At 58.5% G+C, this 11770-nt stretch overlaps 2 protein-coding genes across 2 annotated transcripts; one reads left to right on the top strand and one right to left on the bottom strand.

Moving 5' to 3' along the window:
• Window positions 1–302: 302 nt before the first annotated feature.
• Window positions 303–1410, bottom strand: JDV02_007155 (uncharacterized protein; the record flags this gene model as incomplete). Its single annotated transcript, XM_047988622.1, has 3 exons — window positions 303–633; window positions 1055–1122; window positions 1402–1410. 3 exons carry the CDS (start codon window positions 1408–1410, stop codon window positions 303–305), a joined length of 408 nt encoding a protein of 135 aa, XP_047844620.1.
• Window positions 1411–5247: 3837 nt separating this feature from the next.
• JDV02_007154 (uncharacterized protein) lies at window positions 5248–10210 on the top strand. The gene has a single exon (XM_047988621.1). It carries the CDS (start codon window positions 6127–6129, stop codon window positions 9664–9666), a length of 3540 nt encoding a protein of 1179 aa, XP_047844619.1. The 5' UTR covers window positions 5248–6126; the 3' UTR covers window positions 9667–10210.
• Window positions 10211–11770: the final 1560 nt, after the last annotated feature.

Genomic DNA, 11770 nt, shown 5'->3' with positions numbered 1-11770 from the left:
GGTATATATATAAGGGGAAACAGCGGTGGTGGTACACGATATTGGTGGTAGTAATAATAGGACAAAGGGTAGAGCCCTACTAGTGCAGCTCCGATACGGCAGAGTCTCGAGTTTCCTCCCACGAGGGCGTGCAGCGCGAGACGGAACGAAGCCAATACGAGAAGAATGGCCCAGCCCCTCTGCCCCCCTTCCCCCCTTTCTGTCCACCATGAAAGAAGGGCAACAGGAGAAGCCGCGTAACACGAGGGGGGGTTTTAGATGGATCAACGGTGTGAGCCAAGCCAAGCCAAGCCAAGCCAAGCTCAGACGAGGTTCCAGGTGAGGACGAGGAGGGTGGCGTAGGCGGCGAGGCTGAGGGCGGTCATGAGGAGGACGGTGTCGCCGCTCGTCTTGAAGCGGCGGCGGGCGACGCCGTCGGCGCCCTCGTGGGTGAAGAACTGGCGCTGGCCCTGGTAGCGGCGGTGGACGGCGACGAGGAGGACGGCGGCGCCGTAGGCGGCGAAGAGGGCGCCGATGGCGTAGAACTCCTCGGTGAAGATCTTGAGGACGACGAGGGCGAAGGAGAACTGCCCGAGGGCGGTGCGCATGTAGGCGCCCTCGAAGGTGCGCTGGGCGGCGCGGATTTCGACGAGCCTGGAGATATTGATGTCAACGCCTTTTGTTTTTACTTTCTTCTTCTTTTTGGTATATGAAACTTGGTTTTCTTTTGGGGAGGGGGGATGCGTGGGATGTGGATATCATGTGGACGGTGTATGTGTGTATGTGTGTATGGGATGTATATGTGGTGTGTTGTGTATGCATGAAGTCAATGGGTGTGTGTAACAACGACCCCGAGCACTAACTACGTAATGCTTGAGGGGGACGGGCGGACGGACGAACGGGACGATCGTCAGGCCTGCCCTTTACTATCGCTTGCCTGCCTGCCCGCTTGGGCTGCCGCCCCCTTGGTCGTAATCATCATCACCACCACCACCACCACCACCGTGCACCATGATCATCACCATGAACAAAAGGGTGAAAAGGGCGGGGGTCGGGGGGTCGGGGGACAACTCACTCTTCCGACGTGAGCACCACGGACCGCGCCCTATGCAGTCGCAGGTGTAGGTGCTCCTCGGGATGTGGCTAATATATGACACACAGACGACGGGTCAGCGACGGGGCTCTCTCTCTCTCTCTTTGTCTTTGTTCTTTCTCTTCTCAGAGTCATTATGAAAAATGAACAGGGAAAGAAGAAAAGAAATCATCAAACATCAAACATCAACATCAACAATAAGCAACGTTTGTTCAACCGGGCATGGTGAGACGGACTGGACTGGACGCCCGTCGAAAGCGCCCGGTTGTCCGTCACAGAGACAGCGAGGGTGTCGGGAATATGGGGGCGGGGGAAGTGGGAAAACGGACCTGGAACATGGCGGGTGATGAGCGGGCTCCTCTCGCCTCGCGCGCAAGCGAGCGAGCGAGCGAGCGCGGACAAATAAAGAGCTTAGTTGTGTTGTGGTTGCGGTCCTCTCACGCCCTCTCCTCGAGTCGACTTCAACTCCAGTTGCAACAAAAGAAGTCAACAGGGTCAAGTCAAAGGTCGGGGGCGGGCAACCACCCCCCCGTGCCCCATCCGGCGAAGAGGCTGTCACCCGTCAGAGGGGGGGGGCATCGCGCGCTCTGTGTTGCTGTCGCTGTTGTTGTTGTTGTTGATGTTGCCGCGCCGTGGGTGGTGGTCGTCCGTATCGGTCCAGTGCTGTGCGTGTATCGTCACAGGTGAATGGTGGTGGTGGTGGTGATGCTCTTGTCGTGGGCGGGGTTCCTCACCCTCTCTCTCTCACATCAGTGGCGGCGGTTAAGAATGATGAGGTCGACCGCTCGGGGCGCACGCTGGCGCTGGCTCACAGCCTTTTTCTTTCACAGGCTCTCATTTTGCGTCGCGCCCGCCACCAAACGGGTCCCGCTCTGGGCCTAGCGCCGAGGGGTCGCACGCAATGCCTCGACCCGAAGACCTCACTTCTAGTAACAAAGAGTGATGCACAACGCTTGTTCTTTTTTTATAAGGAAGAAAAAACTAAATCTTTGAAGAGCTTCCCCAGCTCATGTTATTGGGTACCGACTCACCACAGTCCTAGGTGCTGCACATGCTGGCTGCACAATACCCATAGCCCCTAGACGATGGATGGCATCTCTGGCAAGCAAGGACGTCATGTGGCTACCTTGAAGTAAAGTCCGCTGTTGCCCTGTGGGCGGAAAATTGCAAACAAGCACCCAACTTATGTCTGCGTACGTACCAATTACATACATGAGCCCTGCAGGCCAGGCATATCGGAACAGTTGGAGGCTCAAAGCAGAGCAGGGGCACGGTGCTGGAGCGGCTCCCTCATTAGTGCCCCGGTCCTGGTCCGCCGGCTATTCATGTGGTATAAGAAGCCCTACCGCCAAGTAGTACCTACAATGTGCAAAGCACTGAGAAAAGCATGGGCACTCGTCAGCAGTAACAAAGTTACGCAGTAGTTAGTTGGAAGCAAAGCCATGACATGGTTCAATCAGCAACCCTGCATGGTGGCATTGCTTATTTCCCTTGCCGTCCGGCAGCTTCCTTCATGGCGCGCGCCCTATCATGGCGGCGGGCGGGCGGGCGGATTACCCGACGTAACCTAGACTGGCTCGCCGCCCCCAGATTCCCATCGCTGCAGCATCGCCTTTTCGAGCGAGGGCGTGCTTGGCCCCTACGTTGCATGCCCTGAGCAGGTCCAAACCTTGCGCCGTGTGACGGCGGGCAGTGTGCCTTGCGTCTGCGACTCTGCGCAGTTGGTGCCGCTGCCGCAAGTACCCAGCCTCACCGGTCCCGGAACGCGCCGCCCATAAGGCTGCAGCAACCGATCGGGCATATGCACCAAGTAGCGTCGCGACTCGACGTCGAGCCACTAGACGAGGTTTGCGACGTAGTTTGGCGATTGAGTCTCCTCATTCCAGACGTTGCGATGAAGTGCCAGCAGAGGGTGCCAAGACAACAGACGGTGCAGATCGTCGGGCTCCCCTTCATCGAGACGCCTCTCAACTGGTGGCAGCCGGTCCGTATCGGTACGTCGTGTCAGCCGCAGTGAGCATCAAACACCCAGTGGCTCGTGCCGACTCCATCACTTGCTTGACCTATCCTCCACCACGTCCAAGGTAGGGCCTTGATTGGGTCAAGGCTGTCCAATGCCCATGACGAGCCGATTGATTTTGTTCGTCATCGAACCACCCAGAAGGGGGCCAAACAAATCACAGCAAGACGAGTACGAAATACTAGCGGAGGATGCCGCTCCTGGCAAGCTAGACGGTCGGCTAATATTTGCCCGAGTCAAAAGGTGCTTGCTTGTACGTCTGTGTGTGTGAGCTGCCGGACCTGCCTGCATGACTGACGTCGAGCCAACATGAGGGACGAGCAATTGTTCTGCTCAGCGATACTCCGGACCTTGGCTCCTCCCCATGCGTCTGTCTGTGTACGCTTCTTGTGGGCTGCCTGGCCCCAAGTCCCGAACCCATCGTCATGGGTGCCGCAAGGCTCTGTGAAGCCTGTGGCGCCGAATCTGACCTGGAGAACGCCTTGCTGCCCTGGATAGCGGAGACGGGCAGGCAAACCAGGCTGGGCGAGAGAGGGGCATTGGTGGACTCGAGATCTGCACGTGCGAGTGGGTAGTTTGGCCTCGGGCGTCCGAGGCGTTCTGGTCTGGCAGCCAGGCACACTTGTGGGCGGGTTCGTTCAGCCCCACGAGCATGGTAATCGAGGGCGTTAGTACACCCCTCCAGCGAGAACAACAAAGCCACCCCGAATGGAGGCCTGCTGCTCACCGCGACCAAGCCAAGCCAAGCCACCGCCTCGTTGGATTCGGTTGCCTGAGGCTCGGGCAGGCTTTGTTGAAGCCGGGCAGACATCTGTGCCTGGCACCTGGTTTAGGTTACCGCACGTCTTTGTTCATCAAAGCCCGAGCATGCAGTACGTAGCACCTGCAGCGCCGCGACTCGCCGTGGGGCAGGTGAGCTATGTGAGTACATGGTTGTGTGCTTCCTCTGTCGGCTGGCGCGGGCTGGCGATGTCGCTGCTGCACTAGGATGCCCTGTTTGACGGCGGTTCAGCTGGGTGGGGCCGCGATGCAACGCAACGCAACCAGCGCGGCACGCCGAGAGTAGAGCAGCATGATACTGACCTCTGGAGCACGACGTCGGCGCCTGTTGTATGTCTGAAGGTAGAAAGGGCATCTGGCGAAACGGCCTAGGGCCACACATGGTAGCCCTCTGTTGCTAGAGGGCTGGAACCGGGATTCGAAGAAAAATGATGGTAAGGGTCGACTAGAGCTTCGAGACTACCGGCGCGTTGATATTTGGACGGTCAGATAAGAGGCAATCATAGGTAAGGTATTACGAAGAAGGGGAGCACGGGTAGGTATTTTGCTACGACGAAGTAGGTGTGCTTACCTAGCAACCTAGGTACCTAGTAGGTCTGTCCAACCCAGTGTGTGCTCCCTTATACGAAGTACGCATTGCCCAAGGTACCACGGCGCGTGCCTGCCATCAATGTTGGCAAAGCCCTTCAGCTGCTCCTGCCCGCCGTCGACTCGACTGAGCTGGGCTGGCTCCTGCTGATGCTGTTATTCCTCTTCTCGTGCCTGCCGTCTGTCCATCTCGCCTAGGGGTCGTCCAATAGCCGGCCGGGCCAAGGCCGCTCTCCCGCCACTTGTCATGCGGCCTGCACCTGCCTCAAGTTCCCGTCAAGTAAGGAGCCCAGACACATAAAGATGTATCTCCGTGGGGTTGCAGGCGCGCCAGAGGTACTTTTGCCAACATCTTTGGCCGGTAGCAGTGTCGCGCGATCGAAGTCAGTACTTTAGCTGGCCGGCCGGCCTGTCATCCTGGGCAAATGGGGGGCCGTGGCTGGAGGCCCAGCAGCCACCCGAGCCTGGGCTTCATCCTCTTTGGGCGTCTGCCCTGCCCTGCCCTGCCACACGCGCTCACACCACCTCCGACTGCAAGTGCTCAACCAACCTCAGCCTAGGAGCCAGAGACCAGTGGTGTGTCTGCTGTCTGGTCTGCCCTGTCTGTTCTGTCTTTCTGTCTGTCTGTGTGGGGAGAGGGGGCCTCCAGCCACTATTAGACTCCCGCAGCCTCATGTCGATGTGGCAATCGAGACTGGTGTCCCTCCCCTCCCCCCCCCGCGTCCTTCCGTCTCCAGCTGCTCCCACGCGGCTCCGTGTCCCTTGACTTTGCGACGGCCCGCCAGTCCGTCCCTCCGTTTTACGCCTTGCCTCGCCTTGACAGTCGGCAGGAGGCAGCGCGGTCAGTCCATACTCTGTACCAGAACTGACTGGCCCATACATTGGCTTCGTCGGCGACAACCAACGATCCTTTTTAGTGATCGTTGTGCCGTGCGCACGTCTCCGCCAGCCGAAGCCACTGCCAGTGGCCCATCCCAGCTGTTTGACATCGAAGCAACTGCGACAGCAGCGAGGAGCGGCTTGCAGCCAGCCCGTCGCGACGGACGCAAAGCGACCGAGAGCTCGTCGGCGCCCGAGTCCAACATCCGCAGTGGACGATTGACGAGCTGCGCTGCCCTCGATCAAAGTGTGCCAGCGCCATCGCAATCCCTGCCAGCCGCCGCTCGCTAGCCACGAGTAATAAGCGCCTTCGATCCGCCGCCGACGACGTGCATTTTCTCCACGCACAGCCAACCTCAGCCCTTTCTCTCTCCCTGCTCCACGACACCATCCGCATCCACCTGTTGGCGCACTTGTCTCGCGACGCTCCCCCCCCCCAAGGCAGCCTTGCCGTCCACCGGTGCCCTCTTTCCCATCCTTGAGGCACAGGTACCCAGCCAGGCTCCGGCATCTGCCAGGCTGCCTCATCCCCAGCATTCGTTTCCTTGCTGCTGCTGCTGCTGCTGCTTGCCATTTTACCTATCCTCTTGCCGCGAGCAGGGACTGCCAGGCACTCACTCACTCGCCTCCCTCGCTGCTCGCTCCCCGGCCCGCTGTGACCTCACCTCGCTTCTGGTCGTTTCCGCTGCGCATCCACCCGCCGTCTGACTGACGCTTCGGACCTCATCCGCTCGTCTTACCTCTTGATATATACCCGCATCGGCTCCTCCTCGTGACGGACGCCATCATGGCTTCCGCCTTCGCCCCCGCGCCCGGATCTCTGAGCAGCCAGGACCTCGACCAACTTGAGGCTCTAGAACCCCGCAATCTCTCCCCGCCGACCACTGCCCATCATCACCCTCACTCCGTCGGACACGCCTCCCTTCCGCTTCACAACATCGATTCAGCCTCGCCCACGACCAACCAGTTTGAAACTCCCGCCGGGTCCATCACCACACCGGGTCATTACCAGTCGAGCGACTTCAGCGATCTCGACGAGGACCCCTTCTTCGGCGCCGACTTCAACAACGTCGAGGCCGGCACAACGCCCTCGTTCCTTGACGATCCGACCGGCTGGAACAATCCCCCATTTCTCGCCGACGAGACTGCACTTGGCCAAGCGCAACATGAAGTTGACCACGGCAGCAGCCTGTATCCCTTGACCCCAACACGTACGGCCTCCGTTCCCGCCACGTCGCCGCCAGGCGAGCGCAGAGACATTGCCGTCGCACACTCAATCGCCCAACGTCTCCCCGACTCCATCTCTCCACAGCAACTCCAGAACCCATTCAAGCCGGCCCCGGTCGTCATTGCATCAGCCGACTTCACCCCGAGCCATAGTGGTAGCAACAGGACGAGCGAGGACGGCCTGGCACCTGTCCCTGTCATAATGAACCCCCAAAGTCCGAGAGTGACGGTTTCTATTTGGGACAAGGATGACAATGTCCCGGTCCACACTGTGGAGCGCTCCTTTGAGGATAGTCCCAACACCGCACGAGGCGGCATTCATTCTGCCGGCGATCTCATCTCATCCGCCCACGATGCGCCCTACACACCCGCGCACCGCGACTCTCTGGATCGGTGGCATAGCGATCCGAGTCTACGAAGAGGTGGCCTAGACCCTACGAATCGTCCCACTGAGGAGGTGCCTAGTATCGACGAAATCATGAAAGGAAGGAGAACAAGTGAACGCAACCAAGAGGTGGGCAAGTGGCTCTCGGATAATCTCGACGATGTTTCTGCGCCGGGAGAGAAGTCTGCAGAGGAAATTCAAGCAATCGATGAGGCGCGCTATGATGTCAATGATGGGATTCCTTTCGGCGACACAACGGAGAACCGCTTTGTTCCCGGCCAGACGTACTACAACGAGAGCGGAGGCGGCCAGTTGAATGACATCGACCGCGATATCATCGCCGCGAATCGCAATTGGGCGGATGCGCCTACTCTTCACCAGATCACCAGGGGCTCTCCGGGGCGACACCAGCCACAGTCGTCTCAGGCGGCTATCGAGAGGTTCGAAAGGCTCTGTCGGGACAACGATTCCATCATCTCTCGATCAGCAACCTGGGGGACGCGCCGCAGAAGCCATCCCAGCGTTTTTGATCTCGATGTCGAAGGCGTTACAAGCGGAAGCTTCTTAAAGAAGTTGTCGCTGAGTCGGGGCAGCGGTGGCGACAAGATCAACCGGTCTGGGAGTCTGCTCAAGGATCTGCGGGGCCTCATCAGGAGACCCAGTGCCAGTTCCTTGCGTAAGCGCTCCCGCAGTCGCTCGCGTGGCGCGAAGGACGAGGATCCGCCCCCCCAGCACGAAGCTGAGCCGCAGGTTCAAGGGAAGCGCGACAGCACCCCCCATTTGTCCCCCCCGTTGAGGACCTCCAGCTGGGGCAAGAAACCGCCTACACCTAGCATCAATACTGCGCTCGTCCACATGGCGCACAACTTTGCCTCAATCGGAACCACTCATTCGCGAAGTGGCTCCATCAGTGGTGCCACGCCCGTGGCCTCGCCCAAGAACAGCCTCACCAGTAGCCTCAGCGTGCGGAATACCCTCAGCAAACGGCCTCGAAGCAAATCGGAAGCGCCAAAGCCGACCCCTACGGAGAATTTGAGTGTAATCGAATTATGGAAGAAGTCTGGGGGGCCACCAGTTGCTGCCTTGGGTAGGGCGAGCCATGCCAACCCAGATGACGACGATGATGACGATGATGACGACTTCTATGAAGACAGCGACATGAAAGCAAACCCAAACATCATAGACGATATCGCGCCCAACTTCGCCGGATTCCGAGAGCACGTCATGACACTGAACCCCGGCCTGGGGACCACGCATGGGTACCTCGTCGACCGCATCGCGCACCAGCAGATCATCAGGTATAAGCACCTGTTAAATGCCAAGGTGAAGCACCTGGGCCTCGGTGCGAATTGTGCGTGTGGGTCTCTCTGCATGGCGATGGGAGGCTCTGCCAATATCCTGGACTCACGAGGAGACCCGAGAGGGCTCGACCCTTTGTCGACTCGCCTGGACGACCCGGAGGATGGTACGCCCACAGAGGGCGCCATCACTCAGGAGAGCTTCCCGCAGGACATCCCCATGCCTCCCACTCTGTACCTGCCCGCCGAGTTTGAATGCCAACTCTGCTACCAGCGCAAGAAGTTCCAGAAGCCGTCGGATTGGACTAAGCACGTGCATGAGGACGTACAGCCGTTTACGTGCACCTGGGATAAGTGCCGTGACCCTAAGATATTCAAGCGCAAGGCCGACTGGGTGCGCCACGAGAACGAGGGTCATCGTCACCTGGAGTGGTGGACGTGCGATGTTGACGACTGCCGCCACACCTGCTACCGGCGAGACAATTTTCTACAGCACCTTGTCCGCGAGCACAAGTTCCTGGAGCCCAAGGTCAAGACGAAGGCGGCCATGAAGAGGGCGGGCGGAATGGAACCGACGTGGCAGAAGGTGGAACTGTGCCACATCGAGACGACGACGCGCCCGCAGGAGGAACCGTGCCGATTCTGCGGCAAGGTGTTCCCGACGTGGAAGAAGCTCACGGTCCACCTTGCCAAGCACATGGAGCAAATCTCTCTACCGGTGCTCCGTCTGGTGGCCGCCAAGGCGAAGGAGCTGGCGGCCGATACGATCATTAGCCCGGTCCAGGACCCCCCACCCCGACCCATGATTCCAGCGCCATCAGCTCAGACCTCTCCCGGGATCGAATATCCCGGGACGGCTCAGCAACAACAACAGCAGCAGTTCGCCACAGGTCATGGCCACATGGGTTTTGGAAACCAGGGACAGCCGTTTATGTATCCGGTGATGCCGCCGGGCCAGTACCCAGCGCAACATGCAGCGTATTACTCGGCTCAGTACGGCAACATTGGACAGAGCTTGCAGCAGCCTGGGCTGGGCGTTGGTCATATGAACCGAGGCTTCGAGGCAAACCAGCGGATGCAGGGGTTGCCGCATGGGGCTGTGTCCGAGGCCTTCCCGCAGCAGAATGCCCAGTACATGTCGATCAACGACAACGAGCTCGAGCCTTTCCCGCAGCTGAACGCCTTGGGCCTGCAGAACGTCGGGACGCCGCAGATGGGCGGGCAGATGGGCTTTGATGCCATTATGGACCCGTCCAGCGTCAATGGGAGCCCCTTTAGCGGCCACGAATCGCTGTCGACGTACTCTCACTCTCCTCACCTGAACGCAGGCGGCGGGGCCCAAAATGGTAATGGCGGTGGAGGTGGCGGCGCCCAAGACCAGAATTGGGACGAGCGGCGGCTGCCGGGGTTCCTCTAAGTGTGCTACTTCCGCTGAGTGGTCGTGGACTGCGTTTTTCGTCATGTCGGAGTGTCGTGTGCGAAGAGGAAGCGTGTTGGATTGCCCAAACGGGCGCTTCAAACTTTGTAAGGGGGGGGTTTGCGGGAGTTTGGACGACCTGGTCGTGGATTCCGCCGCTGATGACTGTGTGGCGTTGTATACCCCGTCAGGACCTTTTTTTGCCGACGACTTTTCACTTCTCATTGACCCGGCTATAGCCGCCGGGTTTTGTTGGATAAAAGCCAGCATTGCTCTTGGATTGGGAACGGATAGATATTTATGCTCACGAACATCAAGACGAATATGGACTCGAACATGGCTCTGCTCCGAATGCAAAGACGGCGGTGATTGCCAGAGGTACTACTGTTCCGGAGCAGGGGAAGCGGGATGGTCAGTATCGCCTCCCTGGGGCGGTTGGCCCTGGTGGTGAAGACGAGGCGTTGGATCGGGAGGGAGGCGCGATGATGGACCGGACCCTGGTCCTTTATAGAATCTACAAACTACAATCTACGTATAGATGCACTACGTACCTAGTATTACTCATACCGCTTGAGCGTTTGTTGGTCTTGGAAGTGGTACGGATACCAAGGTGCAGTTGCGGTTATACCCTTCGCTTCCCATTCGGAAGCTCTAGCTCGGAAAGCAGAGAGGGGGAGGGAGGGGCTCAGGCAGTTCTGCAGGCGTGATGATGAATCGGTCGAATGTGCTGTGGTAGGTAGGTTACTAAACATGCGCTTGTCGTTCCCTGGGGAGGGAGGCTGACAAGCTCTCTCTCTCTCTCTGTGTCTCTCGGGTGCTCACGTCGCAAGATGGCGTGAGAGACCGTATGGTGATAGGTAGTAGGTAGCCTTTGCGCGCGCGCGGCTGGGAGGGGACCACCACGGTATGTAAGGTAGCACCTACGCATGAAGCATGTGCAGTGTACCTATGTACTTCTCGTCTGCGATGTAACGAACGAACGAGGTGCGTGCCTTGGGGGTAGATAGTATACGCATGAAGTATGTATGCAGGGCATACGGGCTAAGTAGGTGATGCGTATTGAAGTACGCAAGCGACAGGACATATACGGGCGGGTTGATGTGAGTAGGTGAGGGGGTTGCATAAGGTACATACTAAGCCAGTCCCTCGATGCAGGGACGAGACGAGCGACAGACAGACAGTTGCTTGCTTGCACATTTGTTCCTCTGATCTGCTGGGGCCGGGCCCTGCAAGTGCTACCTACGCACCACAACAACAACAAAAGAGCATACATAGTAACTGTACCGACTTCGTCGGTAGATGTATGTATCAAGTTACGCGCCGCGCAGGCTCGGCTCCTCCCGGTCCGGGAACCGTTTCTCGTTTCGTCCTTTGGGTCGGCGCTACACGCATATTGCACATACATCTAGTACTAAGTACTCCGCATCACACACACACACACACACACACACACACACGCAGCCCGGGGATCGCCCGGATATCCCAGCAGCAGCAGTTATTTGTGCTGCTAACACTATAATAAGCGCGGAGTGCAGCGTGTATATGCAGATGCAGCCCATCCCCTACTTTTTTGGCTTACAGCGCGGGGGGTCATAATAAGGGTGGTGGTGCGGCTGCTGCTGCTGCTGCTTCCCGCACGGTCCTTCCCCAACAAGGGTTGCGTCGTCAGTGATAAAGCTCGAGAGCTGCCTGTCGACGGTCGTTGCTCAACAAAGGGTCAAACCAAACGAGGGGATGATGCGGAAGGGGAAACATGGCCGCTATTGTCGACGCCTCATTGAAACCCAATGTTGCTTCCCCCCTTTCCCCCGGCCCACGGTTAGTTACCAGCACGAAGTATACTGTACATAGGTATATTATACTGTGAGGCATGTTAGAGTCGGACGGACTCTGAGAGAAGAGGAAGGATCCCCATTATCTGCCGGGCCGCTATGGAGTGATGAGACTTGATTGTCCGCCAACCTGCCTGCCTGCCGTGGGTGCGTGCATGACCACCCACAATAGGTTCCAACCCTGGCTTCACGCAAGGGAAACGATTCCGTACGGGCTGCGGTGGGAATAAAATCAACGGGTGGTTGTTGCCCATCTCGACGTTGGTACGAAT

This window comes from Purpureocillium takamizusanense, chromosome 6, assembly GCF_022605165.1.
Source record: "Purpureocillium takamizusanense chromosome 6, complete sequence".
Classification (NCBI taxonomy): domain Eukaryota; kingdom Fungi; phylum Ascomycota; class Sordariomycetes; order Hypocreales; family Ophiocordycipitaceae; genus Purpureocillium; species Purpureocillium takamizusanense.
Note: the sequence above shows the minus strand (reverse complement) of the source record. Positions and strands in the feature narration are given on the sequence as shown.